The following is a 26,406-nucleotide window of genomic DNA, read 5'->3' as shown; positions in this document are numbered from 1 at the left end:
TTTTTTACGGTTCCGCTCATTTCGTTGCACAGTCTACTTTTTTTCCCCGATGGGTAAAACCGGCGACCGGCGGAAACATTGTTTTGCCTGCTTTCATCAACCGGCAACAACCGTAAATCAGGGAGTTGCACTTTCGAAAGCAATTAGCCCGTGCATTGTACGATGGCGGGCTCTTTTTATTGGTGGCAGCATTCCAACACCCAACACCGGGATGCGCTGCATTCGCGCTGCTTTGCGGCAGATATGAGTTACTCAAGAATGTACGCTGGAGGACGTGAGCGTTGGCGTTATTAAACGCCGAGTGTCGGAGACTCCGTTGGGTCATGTTGAGAATGAAATCGAAAGTTTCTGTCTACGATCGCTAATGAAGATGATCGGGGTATAAAACGGGATAAACAAAAGCGAAACCATAAAGTGGTCACCCCCGCGTTCATATAAGGGCGTGAATGATCGTTACGGTTGGATCGTTGGTGATGTATTACAATTTCATAAGACCATCAGCACCATCATCAATGAGAGGGGGCGTTTTTATTTACGGACTAAAAAAAGCTACAAAAAGATGCATGTTAAAGGTTATCCTGATGTCGGTCTGGGTGGTATATGTAAGATTGCGTTGTTAATTGTTTTATAGACATTTAAAAAGGCTAATTGATGCTTTATCACATGATTAACAGAACCAATTATGTGAACCATGCAGAAAATTGTTAATTGTACATACAGTCCCGTCATTAAAGCATTTCAATCAAACAAACATGGAAGCATGAAATTTAATGCTCCAGATAAGAAGCATGAACTTTAAAATTAATTATTGATGCCTACGAGGAGTTCGCTCATAAACCGGTAAAACGGCTAGAATAATGCTTCTTCAAACATTATAACTGCATCCAAACAGATCAGATACTTGAACAGATTCTCCTCAACAGCAAATAATGCAATGCCCTACATACTTCAATTGCTTACCATCAACAGGCAGACAAGCTGAGAATCAATTCTTGACCCTCGAAGACAACAAAAAAAAAAATGCCAATTCCGTTGTTTATGCAAAATTAATTGGCTTGACAGGGTGTTTGCATAAAAGCCACCCGATTGCCGTATCGTCTCGTTTGCCGTTCATAACGGATATACAACTCGCCTGTACGTCCACTTCCCCAACAGCAGCAACAAAACGAGTGACAAATGTTTGTCAATAAATTATACATCTTGTTAGCAAAGCGCAAGAGCGCTCACAAACCACAACCATGTGGTAGTGGTCGGCTCCAGGATGGCCCGTTGCGCCATACTGCCGACCAAATTGATTATCTCCGATACGAGCGGACGGTGCGCGGACGTCGACATTTATCTTTATCACCTCACCGGACGCGATGCCCGATCGATGTTCTCGCCTTCATGCTCGAAAAACATGGCCGGTTGCCTATACAAACTATCTTATGTTTGCAAAGAGAGAAAGAGAGAGAGAGAGAGAGAGAGCGAGGGAAAAGTTGTTCTACTGGCTGCCCGGTTTTTCACCAGGCTAACAAGAAATTAATCCACCTGTTCTTGTGCGGAATGTGCGGCCACCGGTAGGACTCGTCAGGAATGCTGGCGAGGGTGCAAAATATTATTTTACGATATTACGCGAGCCGGAGGCATCAAATTAAATTTCTTCATAACGATGAGCGGCAAGTGGCCGAGTTATTTTTCCCGCCAGGACAAAGCTATTTAGAAGATGAAGTTGATCATTTTTCACCTACACTCTGGGACAGTGTTTACATTCCACGGTCCAACAGGTTGAACGAGAAAGCGTACAAGGACACACATCAAGTAACTGAGCGCATTTTTCATCTCGCGTCTCACGATTTCTTGCTTGCGATGTGTCTCCTAGAAATGGAGTTCTTCCCAAGCAAATCGATGATAAATAGTGCGAACAAGAAAATGTGTGTCTGTGCGTTTATTGCTTAAGTGTGCGGTGTTACTACAGCACAGTAAATACAGTGCAAATAATAAGGAATAGTGCGCTAGCTAACAAGCCGCATAAAACACGTTTTCAATTATCTCGTGCACAAAGTAGGGTTCCGCTATCACATAACGCGCATCCAATCTTCATTAACGCGCAGCATATGCAAGCAAAAAGGGGCTTAAGGAGTCTTCAGGGGGAAAACTGCGAGCCACTCGTAACGTCGCAACGCCACTTGTCGCATAATAAACTCGATGTCAATTTATTTCACCACCGGGAAAATGCAATCGAAAGGAAGGCTCGGAGCACAGAAAACGGCGCGTGAAATGATTACCGCGCGAGAAGGAATCGTAGCTGAGGGGAAGGCATTAAAAACACTCCAACCACAGATTGACCTCCACCATTTGAACTGCGTGTCGTGTCGATCGAGTCTCGTGTGCCTAACGACGTGAAGGAAAAGTGTGGTCACCTGCTGCTGCTGCTGCTGCCAACGCCAGGAGCATGACGGAAGGTGCGAAACTTCGATATCCCGCGTTGATTGCCAATCAAATGTCGATAATTTGTGGCCGGCGACGACGGGCCGACAATTCCGGGTACGACAATAAATGAAGCAATCGCATCGAGTCGCTTTAAAGCAAACCTCGTGGATGATTAATCAAATCAACCTTTTAAATTATCGCGATTTTGGCTATCCTTCTACGGGCGCTTGTTTGAATTATTGTTTAACAGGTTCATCATTGACAAATTAAATATTCTACTCATTTATCTTGTGACCAACAAGGGTGGCTGTCACCGTTCATTGACAGGGGCTTTGCTATTTTCCTACCAGCAGCAAAGACAAATCTAATGTGTTGATCGGTTGTTATGGGTATATTTGTTTAAATTCTTCTTTTTTCTTGGTCTTCTTTCCAAAAAAAAACCCGCCCGAGCTCCATTTAGCACGTTAGGAAGCACGTTCGATTGACAGTCCCACTGGGATGAAGATCCCGCATGTCGAGTTTCCTTTCGCTCTTTAAATCGATTCAACCGTACGCAGCGAGAAACAAGACACCCAGCGGTAACGGTAGTAGCGCTTAACCAGCACACCAGCCAAAGCTGAGCCATTTGGTTGCCATTTGGTGTGTGTGTACCTCCCAGTTTTTGCGCCCCAACCTTACAAAGCAAAAAAAATCTCGCTAGAGGATGTATTATTCAGCATAAACAAAACATCGCTTACAAACTCGCCTGCTTCTCGGCGGTAAAATGATCTAATCAAAATAATTGTGTGCAATTCATAATGCATCATCGTGTTGCATGCTGGTTGCAAATTTACCGCCGCCACTCATTCGTGCGCCTGTAAAGAAACGGATGATCGTGGCAAGCGGTCTCTCCTGCAGGAACGTGGCGCGCGATGTCGACGAGAGGAAGCGCGCACACACACATAATGTTCCGCCTTGATCCGCTGAACGATGATGGCGGTTTGATTGGCTCATTATGCGATCCGGTTTGGTGGTTTCGGTGGAACGGTTGTTTGTTGCAATCTTAACCTCCTCCTGGCCGGGGAGGGGTCGTGCATATACGAACGATCACGTCTCCCGCACAGGAAGAATGTCGGGAACACGGCTGGCACGCACCTGCGTTTTGGGGGTACATGTTTATGGATGCATCCCGTCGTCAGCGTCGTCGTTGGTGGCACTGCTGAATTAGCACATAATTCGCCAGCAATAAACGTTATTCATAGCGTGTATTCACGTGACAGTCGGAAGCAGCATTGGGAACATTGGATGTGTGCTACCACGAATGGCTTTTGTAATGTGAGATCAGCGACGAGGAGAGAGATGATTATCGAGTTATTGATTTAAGTTTATCAAATTATTGTCCAATCATGTGGTGAGTTGTGTTATGCTGTGTGAAACCTTCAACATATTTTAGATTTTTTTTTTTTTTCAAAATATGACTACAAAATAATCTAGTTTTCGAATTAATATGTCCTCGCTCCTTCCAGAGACGAGTAAACACTTGAGCAGACCTGTGGTGAAAATAATACAGAGCAGAACTGAGCGCAATATGATCCCTTACACGATAAGGCTCTGTGGACGAAGTCCCTCTATTGAAAAGGTATATGAGCCACCTTCGACGACGAGGTCCCTTACAACCCGCCCCTTGCAAGATATCTTTTTAAATGAAGCTCAAACGGCGAGGAATCTGCGACTTCAAGGTCTATTAGAAGCTGTGACTTGACTAACGAATCCTCCTGATATATGAAGCCTTTTGGACTATGGGGTGTATTAGAATTCGAGGTCTTCAGACAATATTGTCCAGTAGACAACAAAGCTCTTTCGACTATAAAAATCTCTCATTTCTTATACACCAAAACCTTACAAGTAGGACAAGGAATCATGATGAGGTCCTGGCCCTTAACTAGAATGATGAGGTCCTCAGGGCAAAGAGATCGCTTGTGGCCGCCAAATTCGCTTCCTTTTAAACCAGTAATATCAGGACTAATCAATCTGCCAACCGATGCATCGTCTTCTATGTTAAGGCGTGTTTTGTTTAAATAAATTAATGAGGGACCAGGGATACTAGGATGTTCGCTAAGAATGACAAAATTCGATAGACATCGTATCTCTAAGAAGGAACGTGTAAAGGACACGCCTTACTAACCTGATCAATTTTTTTGCATAAAGCTCAATAAATGCAGAGATCAAGGAAACTTTGGTCCATTAAGCTATCCGTAGGACTCCATTCATATTAACTTTCAAGGCAATAGTCTATTTAAAAGTTTACTTCAATTTTCATTCCCACTCTGGTAAAACAAACTCCGCTTAATGCTTGCCCTCTGTCATCGAAACAAATTATCTACCCTAGCTCTGATGACTTCGATCACCCATGCTGCTACACCGATTTGCATATCCACATATCCTGTGCGCACTGTTTCGCTGACCAACATGTTTGACAGCTTATCTAAACTAATGTCATACAAATAGGCGATTTGTCGTACTCGACACCGTCTCCGGGTGGCAGCATTCGCCTAGACCAAGCCCAACAAATGTCACTAAACGGATCGGGAGCGGCACGCGACAGAGACGATCCTACTTCAGGTAAGCCTCACAAACTAACCGATGCACCAAACAAACCGGGAGTCAACACGCAATAATCTAATCACTGCGCTCGTATCCGGCTCGCAGTGGAAACCGTGGCGGCAACCTACACTCGGGACCGCTTTTGCGGGACCTCGACAATGTTGTCCCGCCTGGGAAAAACTGAGCCCCGCGTCGATGTTCCCGTGTGCAATCGAGTGCATACAGTTGCATACACCTTCCAAGCCACTGACGTCTGCACAACATTCGTTCACTGTCAACGGGTGCTAATTTCTTCATTTATATCAACAAGCTGTTTCGATGGTCTTTCACTTCTGCCGCCGTTCGTGGGCCGTCGGTAAAGATGGCATTATTTAAGCGGTGCACAAAAATATGCAAAATAAAACATGCAACCCGGAGTCGGCACAAAAGCTGGCCTCCCCCCTTTCCTTCTTGTCTGATGTGCTCTGGGTAGCCCGTACATTAATCATTTGCGTGCCGGTGTAACGTTTTGTACCCCGCTTTGGGATGGTATCGATGCGAAACAATGTTGTTCAATGTGTTTGGTCGGCTGGGATATGATGTTACTCCCTTTCTTTGATTTTGCAGTTCCTTTTCACAAGGATCGGTCTACCGCGCCTGTCAGCGTAATGATAGGTCCTTAAAGGCTTCGGTTGCATTTGAAGAAGCAGTAGTTTGTTGCTCAAATGTTAATGCAATCATCGTACGGTGGAAAAGCTAAGCTGGCAGATGCTAAATAGATTATCTAAAGCTTGGAAATTATACAGCAACTTCCTGAGCATAGACCACACGCATAATTTAAGTAAACATGGGCGAGCTGTTTTACATATTTAGCCATAAAATTATGTGTTGTTGTATTAAATTGCATACTCTGCAAAGAATAATAAGCTGACGAAAGCTAAACCAATAAAACGAGTGTAAAGTTAAAAATAAAGATTAGGATGCATTTAGCTAAAGCCAATTCTACGGCCCATGATTATTAATATTAAGAATACATAACTATCATCGTACAGGAATATTTTGTATTCGAATTAAAGAATTATAGAAAAACTTTTGCAAATTTCAATGAAACACTTATTTTATTTATAATAAAAACCAACTGATCCTTCGTCCAACTAAACACAAATACACCGCAACAAAGTATTTCTGGATGTACACACACACACACTCATACCACCCAAAACAACCGGGTGGCCAATTAGCGTCACTCGTGCGAGACAATTAGCGTCATCCTGCAGTCGTTTTAGCCACAAAACGCATCAGTCCGCACTGCATGGGTAAGTGTAATTTCGGAACTCCTTTAAATTGCTCGTACCAATTCCTGGCCGATTTGGGTCTGTCCCTTTTGGGGTGTACTTGGTGAAAAAAGATGATAAAAAAAAAGCGCAACGATGGAGCCCACTCGGCTTTAATTTTTGTAGCTGATTGACGGTAGGTATAATTTTGGCCTGCATCGATTTCGACCATTCGAATGTAGTTTAAAGGCTACCTTTAGCGCATACATAATTATTGTTCTTCCGCAGCACGAAGCATCAGGTATGGCGTACGGGATAGAGAATGAGATCGTAAAGAATCGTTCCGTTCTCGAGACGAGGTCACTAAACCACATTATCGAAAAAAAGGAACATTAAAAAGATTATAAAAAAAATCGAAGCTTGTTTGTCTGTTGTGGATGAAATGGAAAGCTACTTCTTTTGCTCGCCCGAGGTAGAACACGTTTTTGGGCCATCGCTTTTCCATTTCGTTTACTAAAACTCTCAAATAACGAGTCAAACGATGCAGATGAGCTTTCCGAAGCGACTGATGGCACGAAAGACTTTAACCGCGCCGCAAGCGACGAACCCGCCGGCTTGGATTTCAGCGAAGGCAGCTGAGCCGGTCAAACGGTGAGCAAACAGTGAACAAATAAAGAAGCAAATTAAATCATACCCATCTAAAGCAAAGCGACAATAATTAATCAAACTTAATGACGATGCTATTGTCTTTCGCCCTGATTACGTTTTGATTCTTTAACGACCTCCACGTCAAGCGATTGCGTCTGGCGGCTAGGTTGTGATAATATGTTTTGCCTGTGAAATTGCATGAGTGCAATGTACTGTTTTCTTCCATTTTCTTTTGTGTTGGATTTCTAAAAACTCATCCCTGCTCAAACATCTTGCTGTTTCACCTTTGGTCAATGGTCACGTTATCGTTCCTGCTAAATCCTTCACTTCTGCTGGTGGGAATGGATATGGCTTACGAAAACCATAACAATCTCGCACTCGCAACAGTTTAGATGTATTTAAATTGTACAAATTATGCGCTCGTGACGCATTTTAGCAGACCTTCTCGCGGTGGATGAATAACGCTTCTTTGAAGCGATCTCGTTGGCGGTTTAATTGTTCACCCGACACACTGCGGTTGAAAGTTTGACTAATTACTATCTCCCATTTGCCCTGACATTTACGTGATTAATGGTGACCCTATCAATGAGATAATAATGAAGCCTTCTGCCATTGGGGCGGCACAATCAGGCAAAGTATCGCATTATGCCATAACAGCAGAAAGGGCGGTAACATCCTGATAATGTGTCGAAAGAATGCGCTCGATACGGTCCGGGGCAGTTAGCCGCGCACTGTGCTGCTACTAGCCACATCCAAATATGGAAATGCGTGGAGTTCTATGCTTCTGCTAATGAGGCTTGGGAAGGGCTTTTGATTCCGGAACATTCAGCCTTAGATGTGATAATACTTATCAACTTGAAATATTTTAGCAGAAGAATAATTCAAAGAAACAAAAATAATTATTTCATACATCAACCGTGCTCACACGATCTCTACAGAAAAAAACAAGCACTTTTCGCGAACGACTTTCAAGATAACACTTATTTCGCACTCATGCTACAAGCAGCGCCCTGCTTACCTTACTTTACACCCACCGGCGCGATAAGGCAAAATATATGCAAAGGCACGAGGGACAAAAACCGAAATGACTTTAGCCTTCTTTTTGCTGCATTTTTTTCTCCAGCTTTTCAAGCTCCCATGCGTGACCAATGTCAGGGGCAAGTGCATGTGCACGTTTATGCAGAATGCGTCTGGCGGCAGCAGCAGCAGCAGCATCATGCAGGTCCGTCCCGACCGGTTCCGGCCAAATCAATCTGGGAAGCAATTCATCATCGAATGCATTTAACCTCGTCGCCAATGTGTAATTACCTGCGTTGAAGACTATAAATTAATGCTACATCCACTTGCGTTTGGCCGTTGAGAGCGACGAGCGAGAGAGATTATTATGAAAGATCCCGCAGCACACCGTTCAGCTTTCCCGGCTTGCCTGTCTTAGGGCTGTTCGTATTTCTTACCTAAAAAGGATGTTTTCCACAACACGCAATACTCAAATTAAAAGTATGCTTTTACTTTAGAGAATACTAATCTTAAACTTGCCACAAAAACCATGAAAATACCTTGAGAAATAAATGTAATGGAAACATAAAACAATATAATCAATTTTATACGATCTTAATGAAGTTCGTAAATATCTGCAGACGTTACCGTGGTTCAAAAAAAATAATAAAAAAATATTAAATTGACCGTGCCCATGGTCGGCACTCCGGCGCAGCTCGACCGGTCGATTAAATTTTTGTCAATAAATAAAGCCTCGAAAGTAGCGCATCAACCCCGGTGGCGTACGCGTCCGATCGAAACAATGATCATAAATCATACATTAATTGTAATTTAAACGCGTGCGAACTACGCGCAAGTTCAGCCGGCCGAAAGCCAGCCCAGAGGGTAGAAAAGCGTTATTGACCGATTGCTTGCAATATCGGTTCCAAATAAACGATCGTGACCGGGGAAAATGCGATGGTTGCTTCAACCGTGGCTGCCGTGGCGTTTTTTTTTATGATTTTGCGACCTGTTTTTTAATGCTTCTTCTCTCCCGTTTTAGCAATTTGCACAGCCAGTGGCTTGACCCAAACCCACCGATGGATCACCGATGGATCGCCCCCAACCTCAATCAGCTTAACGATGTGTGCGCGACAGGGTTGAACACTTGGGCAGGCAACGAAGCTCTTGCCCCAAAATCGTACCACTGGCACACGGCCCATAAAAGCGATCTGAGATTTAGGTAAGAAAGAGAGAGAGAGCTTCAGAGAGAAGACCTACGACTGTGGGTAACCTTTGGTGCACACCGCAACGAACCAGCCGAATAATTTCGTTAACTTATTGTTGACATAATTTACCTTGTAGACCTGTAATTTTGTTGCTACAAGCAAGTCGAAGTTGCTCTCCCGCATCCCGGGCAGATGGAACGGAAGTGACGGGTACGATCAGTCCGAGAGGGAGCAAAGGAAGGAATGTCTACGGTGGGAACTACGCCCAACTACCCGCGGTCACTCGCCGATCTTCGCTCGGTTGAATTTCTCGGTTCGATCGGTTCCTTCGGTAAGGCTCATAAATTCATTCTGACCCACAAAAATGGAGGCTCTCCGAAGAGCCCTGCAACGCAAGGCAACCGGTGGGTCCGAAATCTGAACCAAACTATACGATTTTATGTGGCCTAATCGAGGAAGCCACTAGAACCAGCCGCCAGTTGGTTCCTCGGGGCGAAAATCATCCGAATGGCCTAAAGTGTCCAGAGTTTTGCCTTTTTCGTTGATGGCTTCCCGCTCACACATACGCTTTTGTTTTCTCTTTTCTTCAAAAGGGCTATCGGTGGGTCAGAATTCGACCGACGATCAAATTGTGAAAAGATTTATCGATCAATAAAAAGCCAATCAGCCGGTTCGGAGCGATGTACAAGGGAAACTGCACCGGGGAAAAGCATCACGGTTAAAGGGAAGACACATAGCAGTTGCCCATTGAGCACGTCAGATTTCTCCACCAACTTCGAGGCATCATTTAAATCTCACGACAGCAAGAAGAAGCACCGGCACATCGGTTCGGATCCGTTTGAACCCTTTAGGCTCGAACGAAGGTGCGCACCCTGGGGTCAAGCAAGAACAAACGCTATTAATGAGCTTGACCATCTATTAAAATGACCCAATTCTACGCCGTTTTTTACGGTTCCTATGATCCTTCGCAAGCGTGCGCCCGCTCATTTCGGACAGCATAATCAAACGCTGACATCAAAGCCACACGCGCCTAGAATAAAACACGCCAGGAAGTGTGAAGTTTAGAATGAAGTTGAAAACAATCTTCCACTAGTCAGCGGACCGAGATCAAATAAACGGTTCCACCGAAATCTGGCTCCGAGTGACTTGGGCGCGGGAAACATCCGTTAAAGGTGAGAACGATCATTAATGAAAATTATCCCCCTAATCGACCACACACATACGTGCTCGGTGCGATCGAAGCTATACTTAGGTGTGCCCATCCTCGGCTATCGAGCTTCAAACGCCATCCAAGGTGAGAGACGGATGGCTGTGCTTGTTATTAAAATTATCTCTTCTCTGGTATGACATTTCCCGCCGTGGTGAATCCTGCCAAGAATGGGTACACACGGTACGACATCCGAAAGCCGCCGCCAGCACCACCATCCACAATGCACACCGTTCTTGACGTCTCCTTCAATGCTTCAATTTTCTTCGCCTGGGGCGACATGCGCACCACGAACGATAATCATACCCTCCTGTGTGTCTATGTTAGTTTTTACCGTCCGCTTACATCTTCCGGACGGATGTACGGTGTATGATCCTCGGGCACTATCGGACAGGTTGTTGTTGGTTGTCTAGCAAGGCTAGAATTTATTTGATCGTTTCTTTCTGCCTAATGTTCGGTTGTCTCGGGATCAGCCGGGAAGGAATCATCACTGCACGTTGGCTGAGCGCGTGCGTGTGGTAAATTACTTCGACGATATAGCTAATGTATGGATAAGCGCTAACAGAATAATTTGTTTATGGGCAATGGGGGAGATGTCCTACAAAACGAGGGCATTTAATTTAGCTATCGAGCTTTGAATTTACCATGATCCTGCTTCAAAAATTATATTGTGTTGAATGCTATGTTACTATTTGGCGTTTCTTTGAGTGCTAATTGATTTCACAACTCTTCTTCTTCCTTGGCACTACGACCTTGCAAGATCTCGGCCTGCTATTTCTGGATTTCTGTGCCTTGATTTAACCCGTAGCTGGATAGTCAGTCATGCGTACTGGGAGCCTTGGTACTATCGTAAGAATACTTGAGCTATTATCGACTAAAGTTTAATGCAATTTTTTAACAAATTTTCTTGCTATCTGAATAAAAGTAAAATATATTAGAAGTATAAATAATTCCCGACTTATGTGATTACTCGAGTAACGAGTTACGAGTCGGTTAACATTATTAAGAGTATTTTCGAAAAATCTTCAACTTGAAAGAGACTAGAGTGAAGACTAGGCAATTGTAAAATTATTTATTTAGTTCAAACTTTCCAACCGTAATCTAGGTGTGGCATGGTGAGAAATTGAAATTCCCTTTCATTACCTTCTATTTTACGCACGAAAACCTTTCATTCTTCCGAACTCTACCATTGCTCTTTCGAAAAGCAAGTTCAATGAAAGTAAACGATCACCCTTTCAACACAAATCCCTCGGGGAAAATGATCAACAAAAATATATCCTTTCTTTTTTATATCCTTACAATTCTCTACTTTACAACGCGCGTACCTAAAACACCAATCTACCAATCTTACCAGTAGCTACCATGCTAATCGAATAAAACACCTGTCCACCAAAACACCATAACCGATGCTGGCAATAAATTTCTCCATCACGAGCACGAACTACTCAATTTGCCCCGCGGGTGGATGGCGTGATGCCTTTCCCGATGACACTTTTCCTTACGATACCGCATTGCTCAAATTGCACGGTGACAAATAGCTTTCTTCATACGATCGTCGATCACCGGCAGTAAAGCTGCATCTCTCCACCATCTTTTCACCCAGGGAACAAATTAACTGGCCAGCGATAGATTTGGTAAGATGCAGTTCGTGAAAACTCTTTGCAAAACTCTCCATCTTAGGAGTGTTGCGTTCGGGGGGTTTTTTTTTTACTATCTAACTCGCCAAAAGGATTACACGATCCCTATCACAACACGTATAAATAACGCTAGCTACGGTGCAAATAATAATTATCATTAATTTATCGATAGCCTTCTGCCGGTGTGCTCATCCGTGGCCTGCAAGTCTAGCTGCAGACGCTTATCTAACGCACCCCAACCGCTTATCGCACTCGCCATCATGTGTGACAAAATGCCACTCAGTCCTGGTCACCGGGGAGTCTTGCGTTGCCTTACTTCCCCATCGTGCGCGTGCGGACGCGGATGAGTTATGGAGCGATTGGATGCTTAGCGGATTTTCCACGCGCGATAGCTGCTCGACGACGTCGTGAAGCTTTGCCTCAATCGATCAATAAATAAATACGCTATCAGTTGTTTGTGGTTTTACCCCATGGCAATCTCTATCCTGCCCTGTGCACAAACTTCCACCCGAAGGGCTTCACCATAATTGCCTGTTCCTCTTTCGACTGCTAATCCTTCCAGCAGCGTCACAACATTTCCGCGAGCAACACTAAGCGCATCTCGCTCGTGCACCTTTTTGCGCCAAACCACTTTCAAGCTCAGATACAAAAAAAACGGGTAAACCGAAACTATCTAAGCGACAGGTGTGAAATGGCTCAATTAAACAACAGTTATAGTAATTATTTTATTTGCCGCAGACGATACAGCGTCCCATTCCTGCCAATCGATAGGCCGGACCGCGCGTTTCAGCCGATCGAGCTCGATGCAACTTTATAGCATGCACGCGATACAAGGTACAAAACTGACACATAAAAATCTCAACATCAGGCCCAGCTAGGAATGGGAAGGGGAAAAAACGAGGTCGAACAATTTGCCGCGCATATGAGCGTTGATTTGTCACGGTAACGCTATTGACGTGGTGACAAATTGTGGTGCAGCATCTAGCGTGTGTTGCATCGCGCACCGGGAAAATGCCGCTGAGTAGGAAGTATTTGGGGCTAATAAAATAGTTCACGCCAAAGTCAGTGGGCTAATGGTGAGGAGGCCACGGGGTCAGCAGACAGGTGAGCATGCAATCAACACTCCACGCTTCATTAGAGTAACGCCTGCAAGTGAAGCTTACGTGAACATGGGCAACATGTTCTTGGGAGATGGTTTACTTTGGCAAAGATTTATTCACAAATTCCTAACAGGTATACGGAGTTGAAGGCATTTCATGTTATTCCTTCCATTGAACTGGACAATGCAGAAACCCGAAGGACACAAAATGCCAACTGAGTTGTTAAATTTTATCGACAAGTTTTACCCGCCTGTACAGTCCACCGAAATGCCACAGGAAGATCAAAGGTCCGTCGACGTTCCCAGAATTTTAACCCTCATCCCGATCAGTCCAGTCCATCACCAGCGGATCAGCGCACTTTTGTCAAACGGATCAAGGCACAATAGGCTGCAGCATACCGCCGCAACAGAACAATGTGCTTGCAGTTTCGAATCTCCTAAACATGAATCGCGCGGCCACATAAATGATGACACCATTGTGTGTTTTTTCTTCTGCAGAGGGAGGCAACCGATCGCATCGTGGTATCGCTGTGTGCATCGGTGCATTCAAGCCGCCAAATGGCAGTCGGGCTAATGTGCAATCGACCGACCGATGATTGTCTGCAGCGGTGTGGCACGAGTCTTCTTGAAGGTGGTGTTTCGGCTCAAGAGAATTTAATAACAAAACGCGCGCGGATCGTTGAACCCCGACCAGCCAAAAAAAAAGGGAATTCCTATGCTGCATTTTCGTCCCCACATTCTCAAACACAGCTAAACCTGAGTAAATTACAAGATCTCGGCATTGCGGCTGCCACGAAGCAAATGAGCGATAGCCGAGCGGACGAATAATGCTGGTATTATTTGCATAAATGCAGCACGGCGACGAACGAGTCAACATGCGCATGTTATCAGGCGACAAAAGGCCACACACTTCTGGTGTCTTCCTGGTGACATCCCACTCCGGAGGGTTGCACCACACACACACACTCATGCCAGGCGAGGGATGATGAATCGAGGTGTAGTTTTTCGGAGGATGTTAGTGTGACGAGCCCGGCTGATGATTCGTTGCGCTTATCTTCCCTTCCATATCTGAACGACCTGTGCAAATATACAAACTACACAACAGCATACGTTCGGCGGTACGAACGCGCCGTATCCAAAGGTTCATTAATCTTAGCGTGCAGTGAAAACGGACGCATCGTTCTTATTCTTGAACGCGCGCCATCTTGAGGGCAGCATTCACCCGGGGGGAAAAAAGGAAAAGGGCAAAAGAGGAAAGTCATCTTGAAGAATGTGTTGAGAAATAGTACATCAAGCATCAACAGCTACAACATGCACGAGCCATGCGAGTGTGGTGGCCTAAGAAATCCGACTTTGGTAGCATCATGTTTTGAAGGCGATGAACTTTGCATGCGTGACAGTGGATGGAAGCCTTGAATGCGAGGTTTGAGGTGGAAAGGAGGTGATAAGAAGACTTTCATTCATAAGTAATGAGCATATGGAGTACTAAACAAGCTAGGTGAGTTCTTTAAGGTTAGAATTTGTTAGAGAAGATGTCTAAGAAAGAAGGATTGCAAAAGATATTTGGCTCACAAGTCACTAGATTTGAGATTCTCTCCTTTTAATTGAGATCTCCAGAAAAGTCTGTTTTTGATTAAGAAAACATCTTTCAACTAATCTGGAAAATTATGACATCAGTAGTTACACTAGAACTAGTTCAACAGTGATGCTTACCGAGTAACAGATCAAACCTCTTGGAGGCCTTAAGAAGAACGATAGTTAGAGGACCCTATCATATCGAATCTTCTGACTGGCCCAGAGTCAGAGGGCAATCGGAGACAAAATATGAGCCCCCTAATGGAATTGGTCATCGTTTTAAATTATAAAGCATTCTAAGAGCGGAAAGTTATTGGAAGATCAAGCCACTTGGAGGAATTAAGCAAAATGAAAGTTGTAAGTACCTAACACTTCAAAACTGCTAACTGGGTCAGAGTCAATGGAGCAGCATAGAATTTATGCGAGGTTTCATATGGAATTGGGGTACTCTCTTTAAATTATGGACCACACAATCTGCTAAAGGAAGACAAACCCCTGTCAGTATGAAAATTGCCCCTTGAATGCTCAGTTCCCCAGGCAACTAACTTTTCACTTATTCGTTGATCTACCAACCAATTGTATAGCCACGAATAGAGTTCTTACTAGTTACTAATAAGCTAAGGTATGCAAGCCTGAAATTGCAAGTCAATTTCTTCAGGACTGTTAGTGCCATAGAAAAAGAAACCGTTTCGAGAATTTCTGGTTTTAACAATGCTCACATTAATCTAAGTAAACGAATTTGTGATAGAGCCAAGTACACAGAGAAAAGCAAATAGGCCAGGTCGTTCGATTCGTCGATTAATATTTCGAGTTGTAAATTCTTGTGGAACTCTGTTTGTCTATATATATACGAGCCATTGAGCAACACCCGACATTGGTAGGCATTTTTTCCGAGAAGTTCCTCCTATTCGATTTTTTTTTTTTGCTGATCCTAGAATTCGGCCAATAGAGTTGAAGTTTTTTAAAAAGCCTCTCTTCTGAACTGCTTAAAATTCACATAAATCAGTTAGATACATAATGTCATTAAATTATAATGATATATCAAAATGATTGCAATTAATTATCTTAATTTCCATAAATCCTTAACATATTGCATATTTTGCGCAGTTCAAGATCATTAAACTAATAATTTAACAACTCTTTCTGCAAGTGCAAAAACAACCTCGTTTCGCTCAACAGGTTCCCAATAAAACCAAAAAAATAAATAAACACAATGTCCCGAATGACCATATTTATTGGAAAATGTCTCCGACTGGAATGCTCCATTCCCAGTGAGTTAGAAATCCAGCCCAATCCAACACCGGGAGATTCACATAAAATTCTTGCTCCACTCGGCTGACCCGCTAATGAGGGGCCCATTTCCTCATGTCATGCTACTTTACGATTCGGTCGCTCGTTTCGACCAAGCAGACAGAGATGCCCTGCATAAGAAGAGAAGAAAAACAAAGCAGCCCAATCATGCCCGAAGGCGATTTCGCTATCACCTAGCTCACCAACCTATGCTGCGCACTGTGATCGCCCGGTGCCGTCCATATCGATGTCTCTATATGAACTAGTTTTCGGGGTGAAATACCAGCCAGCCATCGCCAATGGTATGGCAGCTGTGATGTGGCCTATTTCTCCGACGTTCTGTCCGGCATCTGTGTGTGGTGAGAGCGTTCGGAATTATGCAAATTGCATAACCCACATACGCTACGGCCGGAGGAAAACTAACCCACTGTGAACAGGCCCAGGTCTCTCGCTCTGTCTCCCTTTCAACAAACTACCGGACTTACCTTGCCCCGTTGATAAGCGCACCGGAGTTCCCGTACGATATCGGTGGCCGGACGCAGGAAGTCGCCCTCGAACCGCTCCAGATCGCCGTGAAACGTGCAGACGAGCAGATCGCGCGCCTGTCGGATCAGCATCGGCCGCGTGTGGTCCGCGTAGTCCGGATACAGTGGCCCCAGGTAATGGTCGATCAGGCTCTCGATGCTACCGCCATGCGCCGATGATAAACAGTCGCCCAACTGCAGCTAAAACGAAAAATCGATCGATCGAAGTCTTTGAGTATTGAACGAAAAAAAACAAAACCGGACCGCCAGTTTGCTGAAGGGCACGGTGCGGGCAATGGAATAAATAAACGCAACCCCATCAACTCCATCATTTATCACGGTCAGGACAAATAGGTGCGGTGCCTCTTCGGTTCTTCGGAACGGAACGGAATATTTATGCACGCCGCGAAGCACTCGGCGGTGCATCCTTACGCCCGGTAAGAGCTGATGGGAAAACACAACGCATCTTCGGACATGTAGACGCCACACAACCGCGATACATTAAAGTGTCATCGAACTTGGGTCGCAAACACAAATCAGCCTGGCGGGTTCTTTTTACCAGTTGCGAGAGATGGAGCAATTGAACTGAAATCAATTTCATGTCGAGTGGCGCTCCTCCAAACGCGAGTGGTTCGCAAAACGGAACGGGATCAGTTTTATTGCTGATATTACTCGACACCACATGTGCGCACCTTCGCCGGTGGTCCGCGGCATTGATCTGGTGGACCGGTCCCTTCGCTTTAAGTGGCCGGGGGAGAGGGGAGGGGGGTTTGGTTGGTTGTTTGTTTGTGTTGGTTTAAAAACAGAACTTTAGTGCTGACCCTATGCGGTTTGTTTTGCATTCCACAATTTTCCCCATGAGTCACACCCCGTTTTAGACGAAGTTCTCAGAGCTATGGTAGGTCTTGATCGTTCGGATAACGTTCCTGGTAACAGGCTATGATGTTCATTTTGGGAGTTTTGTGTTCATCTTCACATAAGATTTACCTCCATTTTGAAAATCAGTCCTACTTATCCGAGGATAAGCTGTTATACGCTGGATGAATCATTTCTGAGAGGCCTAATTTGCACAAAAAGAGTTTTTGTTAATTTTTTTGATGATAAATCATTTTGACATCTGTTTTGAAAATACAATCAAAATAATAAGCTCTACATGAGTTTTTTAAGGCAAACCTAAAGGAATGTTCTATTGTGAGAACGCACGCTTTGGCCTTAAATAAAATAGTAAATATTTTTGTCCAAACTATTCTAGAACAAACTGATGAAGTACTGCTAACGACGCCGGTTTCTTGCACGACAGAACCAGTATAAAATCTGATCATGACAATTTATCTGTAAACAGGATTTCCAACTCCTGGAAATTATAGAGATATTAAATGTTCAACATAAACCTTTCTTCACGCCAAGGCTCTATCCAAAATAAGGAAGAGACGGAAATCGAAGTTGAGCCCGAAACAAATGTCCGTTCAGTTTATCTCTCCACAGGTCAACAGATCATCACGGTTCCCACAAAAACGTTACAACTTCCTTTCTCAGAGGAGGAAAAAAAAAACACCCCAAGCTCAAAACTGTCATCGAAATCGGTTAAGATAAAGTCACAATTTATTTTCACCTCCATTCTTGTTCTATTCTTTCCCGAGTCCCGGGTGATATCTTGACTCGCTCGATATCTTTACCGTCCCGCGAATAATACTCACCCAAGCTATAAATTAAAACCTTCCCGATATCGGCGGTTTTGTTTTTGTTTCGTTTTGTGGCCACGCAAGACCATCACTTCCGTTCCGGTATTCTGTGGTAACCACCGTCGGTGGACCCAACACGCTGACCCGTTTACCTGCCGTTGATAACCTTTTTGGCGAATCTTTTCGGCACACGCAGCCAAGACGAGCGCGTGCGTGAGAAATTGACCACAAAATCTGCGTTTCGCGTGTTGCGATCGTGGTCGTGGTCAACACATTTATCGGTTCAGCCCGATTGGATTTTCGGGCAGAGGCGTCCATTCTTTTTTTTTTTTTTGAGATAGAACACCATTTTTAGAATCATTAGGAACGCAGCCAACCCAAAGAATGGTCGGATGAGGAATGAATTTCCTTTCATCGAATTCCCGTTACCGAAACCGTACGGGTGGAGACGGTTCACCATTAAACGGGTGTCAAAAGCTTGCCAAATATGGGCCCGCTCGAGAATCTCACGTTCTTGGCAGCGAGAAAAATCGAACCTTCCAATTATCTGCGTGCGTGTGCGCCTGGCACCCTCCGACAAGAACCGTACCATCCAGGGTCAATGGTGATCTTTCGCAACTCATAACTGTACAACGCACAACAGTGTTACAGCCGTGGGTCGGGTTAGTGGGCAGGGAACCCCACTTGGTCATGATCTTTAGCCGAGCGCCGAAGATGACAGGCCGAAATATGGTGCGTGACACAGGCTTTCAACCCCGGCCAAACTAGATCGATCGCTGTCAATCAGAGGCGCCGGCCGCGTACATCCATCCCGTCCATTCACCTTGAACTTCTGCACGGGAAGGGGTTTCGTGGGTGTGCGTGGTACTGACGCGCATTGCGCAACAGGGGTAGAACTTTTTGGCATTCTCACCCCCTGGGACTGAAACTTCCAAGCACCAAGGAACCTTGAGCGATCGCATCGAAAGTGAAAACCGCTCATTACACCGAGCGGTTAAGCGTGGCACTTGGATACCCCGAAGCACAGGGACTTGTCGATTTTTGGAAGACGCGTGCGTTGCACTTGGACTTGCACGCCGTCAGTGTGGATAATCGTACGGTAGACACGGTAATCCACCGGGTTTCTTTATTTTGTCCGCAAATGGAAACCTTCAAACCATCATTCAGCTTCAGATCGATTCGATGCAATGTCTGGACCGTGCATTGCCATTCTTTACGTAATAATCTGCCATTACTGATGACGTGCGACCCTCAACCAGATTCGATCGGCACAAGCCCTCTGGGCAGCGAAGGAAAAAAAAGCCGGATTCTGGCCCGTTTTCCCAGCGCGATGCAACAGCAGTACGTGCCATAATAAGGTGCTTCTCGGGTAACCTATTTTTAACGAAATCAATCCACCGGAGCTCTTCTACCGAACAAACCTGCTGCCAGGTGTAGGCTTAAAATTGGGATCAATTTTTTCGATATGAAAAACAAAAGGAAAGGAGCAACGAAATCAGTAAAAAGGATAATTTACAACAACAAAAAAGGTGAACGAAAAGCGGCGACCAAAAAATTGGTGCATTTCTTATTTATTACGATCTTTATGCACATCCACACACCGGAGTGCACCGGGTATCACAGCTATTATTATTGGGCTGGTTTGGTACAAATTACGATAGCGAAGCGTTCGATTTCTTTTCCACTTTTGTACGCCACCGAACGCAAGGGCAAATCACATAATGGTAATCTGATTTGGGGTGATTTCTTAACCTTTCAACCCCCGGCGAACGAAACCTTACGCCCGGGCACTTTCTTTCTGCACACGATGTGAAATTAAAAGAATGTAATTTCGTAATAAAAATCGCCATCGCAATAAGTTACGTTAGTCGGTGTGTTTGGCCAAATGGGTTGTGAGGTGATCGGGGGTTTGCTTTTTGGCTGGCTTAATTTTATTACACTTTATTGCAAACATGTTCTGCAAAACGAGATCGTTGGTTGCTCCGGTGGGGTTTTTTCAGCCCTTTTGCATATTGCTGAAGGCATCGAAAATCGACGGCGGGGTTGATCAGCATTCTGATTATGCAGCTGGTTGCATTTGCTGAGGATGGGTCGGTGGGTTTAATTGCAGTTGCTGTGTTCAGTAGGAACGCATGAAGCAATTTCGGGCGTTTATTGCATTTTGTACAATTTTTTATGTTCCAGGAGAAAAAAATGGGTTTATTAAATAAATAAATTGATAGTTGTTTGCTGTGTAATCGATGCAATATTTGTAGTTTTTTAAGAGCCACAAATTTTTGAAATTTGAAGATCATTTTTATCTGAAAGGCAAACAAGTAACTCAAAAATGACTAACCCAGCTCGAATATCACAAATCACATCCCGATCACGATCAGTAAAAATCCTACATAAATTCTTCATTTTAATTTAAATATTGAAAATAAAATCAATTTGATGGTTGAAGTACTAATTTTAAAGCCCTCCCAAGCGAATGCAATCTTCAACTGGCAGCAATCAAACGCATCCATATCGCCCAAAGATAAAATACCTTCAACCATCACTAATCACTTCATTATCTTCTCTTGTTTCGCTCATCACGTTTAGATGCACAAGATTTCCGCCCAAGATAATGCAATCAGCATCCATCAATAAAGATGACTGCCGATAAAGATGAAGCGCTGGAAAATGAATTAATTGAAAAAACGAATTAAAACACCACCAAACGCCTAACCGGACGCGATCGTGCGCGTTTCCATAAATCACCTTCCCCACTGGTCTCGGGGACCGGGTGCGAGCGTGTCAGGAAGCGTTCAACGCAAAACACGTGTCACCACCCACCGGGTGGACGCGGCTTCAGCGTGCGGAAGGAAGAAGAAAACCATCGAAACCCAAAACCGGACGCACCCTCGCTGCCGAATCTACGCTATGATTAGAGTCGAGACACTGCACGCGGCCAGCGGAGTGTGTGTGTGTGTGCCGGAATCGGAAAGTTGTACATCAATAAAACCACTCCATTTGGGTGCTTAATTGATGTTGGACAGTTTTATAAGTGTGTCAATAAATTTATGTGACAAGAAATTGGAAACCAATCGAGATACCGACCGTTCGTCTGCATTCGAATGTCCGAGCGTGCGAGATTGAAAGTTGTGCATGTAAGGGGTTTTTGTAGTCTATTTGTCGGTGAAGTTTTAGTTTTCCATTTCACTTTAGCGAAGCTAATGGAACCCGCAGCTAGTGAGCGTGTGTTGTTTTTTTTTTTTTGTCTAGCTTTTCGTCGTACCTAATTCTGCTCCGCTCACAGCAGGAAAGTGTTGTAGAAACTGTATCGAAAAATTGAAATTTATTAGATCACCCGCAGTGATGTGTTTGGATGATTGGTGTAGAAATTGATCGCTGGTGGCGAAGGTTTTCACTTTTCCTGGGCAGAAGTGTGTGATAAAACATGAAAAAAAGAATGGGAACAAACGATAGAAAACTTGCTGATTAAGAACGCGTTATATACTTAAACCAATTTATTTTTCTTATCTCTTGGCGGGCCGGACTGTCAGACTTCAGAAAGGAAAACACTCCGTAAGCAGGAATGTTCCAGTCCGAGTAAAATCCGAAAACCAAAATTGCCAGCCAAAACCTCAAAAAACAAATACTGTTTATTATTATCAATTTCTTTCTTAAATCCAAGTAATCTTCCAAACTGTCTTTCGTCTATTTCATAAATATTCTGCTACGATATCTTACTGAGTTTTAAGAGGATTTATAGTAGCTATGGCTCAATCAGTTGAGGAATCTCATCTTAACTGATGATCAGTTAAGACCGCTTCAAGTTTTGCCATTACAGGTAACATATCACAGCCATCCTATAGTGATGAAGGATGAGGAAAACAAGACTTCATTTGAAGGTGGTTTCAACATCGTGAAACTTCCTGGAGTCGTTGTGATTCCAGTGGTCAAGACTATCAAACTATGGATATAATCAATCCTAGGAAGCCTAGGTAACGGCAGGCCGATTCTTTTCGAGATCGTAGCACCTAAGGAGAGCAAGAAGATGGCTATTATTGTGCAAGGCTCATCGTTCATGTCTGAAACAAAAACGTCCATGAGACGAGTAGTGAAAATGACCAGCTCTTGTAAGAGATACGCTTTTGAAAGTAGGCTCGTAGTCTTCAAGACGCATCCAATTGATCCCCGGAGAGTTCAAATAATAAATTTACTTGCCATATTCTTAGAGAAGACTCTCATATTAGCATTATTTAACCGCAACTTAGAGCTCCTAGGTAACTTCCAGAGTTCTGGGAACAGATGGAAGAGTTTATTAGAGAGCTTCTTGGATCTAGGAGTCAAGCAACAATTCATGAATGGAGATATCAGCAGCAATTTTATTTGATTGCTAGACAAAATTTGCCAATTTTTATTTTTTTACAAAAAAAAACCCAGATTGAACCTCTTCAGGACCTTGCTAACAAGTAATAAAGTCTGGCCATTTTTTTCGTGAGCAAACAACATAACCATGTAAATATGAAAAACATGAACCCCAACAACGTCAGCAACACTAATCGAAAACAAAGCCAAACCGATCGACATCGATTAACGCACATGTACGCAGCAAGAACGTCAAATAGATCACATTGACTCTTCACCGCATTTCTCAATACCGTCGTTTAGTTGGCTGCCACCAAAAACCCCAAACCCATAAACCAAAACCAATCAATTCATCTAAAAATGGTCCTCAAACGAATTTCCCAACGTTTGGTGCCACCCTTTCGGCAGCTCGTTGCACTGATTTATAACTGCCGTGGTCGTTTGCGAGTGACTGCTCGATTACCGGCATGTGGGTGGCGTAAACCCCTTCGAAAGAACACCCCGCACCACAGTCCAGTGCAGCCCATTCTTTCCCTGGCTCCCTGGATCCCGTCGGCGAGCCCCGTCGGAGGGTGGAGAGATCCGAAAGTGAGTGGCACACGGGTCACACGGATTTCGGAACACAGCGCTCGGTGTCACCCTGGACTTGTGTCGCGTCGGACGGCGCCGGCGTGTGTCGTGAGTGTTGGCCACGGCTGCACCAAAGCATCCAGCCCCAAAATCATCGGGTGGTGGTGAGCACAATAACAATGCATGCTGACAAAACGACGAAACGGGGTACAGTTTTTCCTCTATTTGTTTATGCCCTAGCTTTATTGGTTCGGTTTAGGGCTGGTGGAATGAAGAACAAAAAACGCCAGCCGTAAAGTGGGTCACCGCAAATAGTTCAAAGTTTACTTTCAATTGGTTCGAAAACCGACCCCCACATAAGGCGAACGTGCATGACGAGCGCGGGAGGACCGTACCGAGCCCGGGACACTCTAAGGGCGATTGATGTTGGTTTCGATGAGACGCTCCGTCCGGCTAAGGCCACTATTGGTATTCATTTGATTTTGGAAATCACTCTCAACGCTTAACGATCGGCGCGCATCATCCAACGCCGGTTGCTACATATTTGGGGATGTTCAAATGCTTCTTCCACCGACTTGGGCTGACGTGGGTGTCCGGACATTCCCGCGTGTGGTCGGGCGGAACCTCGACCACGGTCCGAATGATTGCGCAGGAACCGGCAAGAGCTGGCCGGAAGAGAGCGTACCTAATTTGACATGTTTAGCCTTGAAGTCTCACGCGCAGACATGACCATCGACATCGCCACCCGCCAGCCATTTCGGGCACCCTTTCGGAGCGCGCTTAACGGGCGTACGCCACCCGTTTACTTCGTGAAAACAAGGCCCATCAGTAGAGTTGGGATTGGGAGCAGATTTCGTCTAATTAAATTGCATGATTTGTTTGACGTGGTTTATGAATGGGAAGAAAATTTGCAAGTCGCCTTTCGAACTACAGGTAGTAACTTCGTCCATCCGGGTGAAAATTACAGCTGAGCATCGCGACCGGGAAACCACCACATTTCACTTTCTTTTCGAATGCTCTTGAACTAGAAAAGGATGGGAAAATCGGTTCCACCTTCACTGCAAACATTCTCGAGGAGGGAAAAGTGAATGTACTTGAATGAAATGTGTGTCAGTATCGTTTCGTAAAGGAGACACATGCATGCACAGCTGTCAATAAGCGAATTGACAAATTGTCAATGAAAGGATGGAATGTTTGAGCTTTCAGATGGGTTTCAAACAGCGACGAAGATCGCTTACAAGTTGTTTACTTTCATGCAGCTTCTGATTTACTTTGTGCTTAATTTAAAGAATGATTTATAAATAGACAACTTTTTTTATTCATAAAGGACGGCCTGACCGTATTGCTTTAGCTAATTTTTATATGTTTTAACAATAATAATCAATAAACGAATACAAAATTTGTATTAATATTAAACATCAAATACATTATTTTTCAATAAAATACGAAAAATGGAATCCTTTCATCGGTTTCATTATAAAAATTTAAATACTATCATTCTGAGAGATTTCGTGAGCAATATTTGTTTGTAGCCAATTGTGATTTTTAGTTTATTCAATAATGGGAATCAGTTAAACAATTATTTAAAAACAAATTTAAAATATTTAAAAAATATCAAATTATAAACAAATGAAAGCTCTATGCTCAGCAATTATTTAATAAAATCTTTGCTTTTTTGATATTTTTATCTTCAATATTTGAATCATTTAAAAATACGTTTTTACACAGATTTAGCATATTTTTACAGGCATTCAAGCGCATTTGAATGTAAAAAAATAATTTTAGCTTGTTCTACATTTCAACTCACAAAAACAGACCCAAACCTTTTTTTCTAAGCTCATTTTTGAGTACATGAAATCCGAGCTATATGACCTAATTGTATTCCCCTCACAGCCTATCAACAAGATAAAGCAATCACATCCCCCAAACGGTACTTAAGATAAGAGAAATCTGAGATACGAGTGGAGGAAAATGAAGAAACTATAAAAACCACCATTCTAACTATGTCTTTATTTAATTTTCTTCATTCACGTGAAAATTCATTCAACCCCATTCATGTGTTTGTCTTCCTCGTAAAAGATAAGGCGCAGTACCCAGCGCATACATGCACACGAAAATAAAACACGTCTCATCAATTAATCTACACCATACGGAACAGTGAGATGAATCAAAGCACAACCCAAGAGAAACGGTACCGGGACCGGTGCAATTAATTAAGCAATTTAACGTACGCTTAGGCATAGATCATTTTCGTGGTATGAGGGATATTAGAGTGGAAGAAAGGAACCTTCTCTAACAGCCATCGGAAACGAGTGACAAACTAAGCAGCAGTCAAGGCATCATCCCTGTTCGCCGAAGCTTACGTACGGTAAATCACCTTATCAACGATCGTAATGACGCTCCAGCTTTTGCTCCTTCATCATGCGGCAGTAAGATCCCCGGTGTCTGTGGTGCAATCGTTGGGTAGAACGAAACCTGGTCCGTCCTCACATCCCGACGTCTTTGGGCACGGCTTTACGTTCGGGCAGGCCACTGATTAGACCGTCGCGATAGTTACCGAAGATCGACGCTTTGTGATAGGCTGGCGTGCCGATGTAGACTCCATCCAGCCGAAGAAAACCACGGTGATGCACCTCTCCGCTGCTCGGGTAGATCACATCTCAAGTGCGGTTTCGGGTGGTGTTTTATGTGTGGTGGTTTCTTCCACTTCGAGGCTCATGCTGCAGTCAATCTTGCACCGCGTAAGGAACGCGTTCCTCCTCCTCATCCACAAGAGCTGAGGGAATAATGCCAAGTCCTTCCATCGGAGCTTGCACCATTTGCTTTCTGGTACCATTAAGTTTTATGGTTATGCGAGCGAAGGTTCTGACCTGTCTGCTGCTGCTGCATGCTAAGCAGAAGAAGCGCCACAAGAAGAAGCGGTGAAGTGATGCGTTTGATATGAGAGAGTGCACGGTTACATGATGGAGTCACTATTCTTCATATCGCGTGCTGAGGTACTCGAAATAGCATAAACCCGAGTGGGATAAAAGAAGTCAAAACAGTGTCAATAAATTTCCCGCGTGAAGCGGTTTCAGCCTCTTCCAAATGTGCCACGTGCACGCAGTCGATTAGACCTTCTCGCTGAATCAAATTTATTAACCTCTCGTAACAATCACCCTCGTGCGCGCGGGAACGCTTTTCCGTGATTTGATTACAAGCGAAAAAAAACGGGTAAAACGGTGGCAGTCAAGTAACGACATTAAGCCGATCTTTTTTATTTCTTTTCCAGGCACATTACGCGCACAGGGAAATCCCTTCAATCACAATGTAAACAAACGATTACAAACAAGCGACTCCCATTCATTCATTAGGCAACGTAACTGCCAAACACTTTAAGATTGATAA

The 26,406-nt window shown here is 44.1% G+C and overlaps 1 protein-coding gene across 4 annotated transcripts in view; it reads right to left on the bottom strand.

The window, feature by feature from the left end:
• LOC118511319 overlaps positions 1–26,406 on the bottom strand; it is a 263,012-nt gene that overhangs the window by 183,920 nt on the left and 52,686 nt on the right. For all 4 annotated transcript variants that reach the window (XM_036054232.1, XM_036054235.1, XM_036054234.1 and 1 more), the window contains one exon: positions 16,394–16,633. In XM_036054232.1, coding sequence (XP_035910125.1) covers positions 16,394–16,633 — 240 coding nt within the window. The remainder of the gene's footprint in view (positions 1–16,393; positions 16,634–26,406) is intronic.

Source organism: Anopheles stephensi, chromosome 3 (genome assembly GCF_013141755.1).
Source record: "Anopheles stephensi strain Indian chromosome 3, UCI_ANSTEP_V1.0, whole genome shotgun sequence".
NCBI lineage: Eukaryota > Metazoa > Arthropoda > Insecta > Diptera > Culicidae > Anopheles > Anopheles stephensi.
Note: the sequence above shows the minus strand (reverse complement) of the source record. Positions and strands in the feature narration are given on the sequence as shown.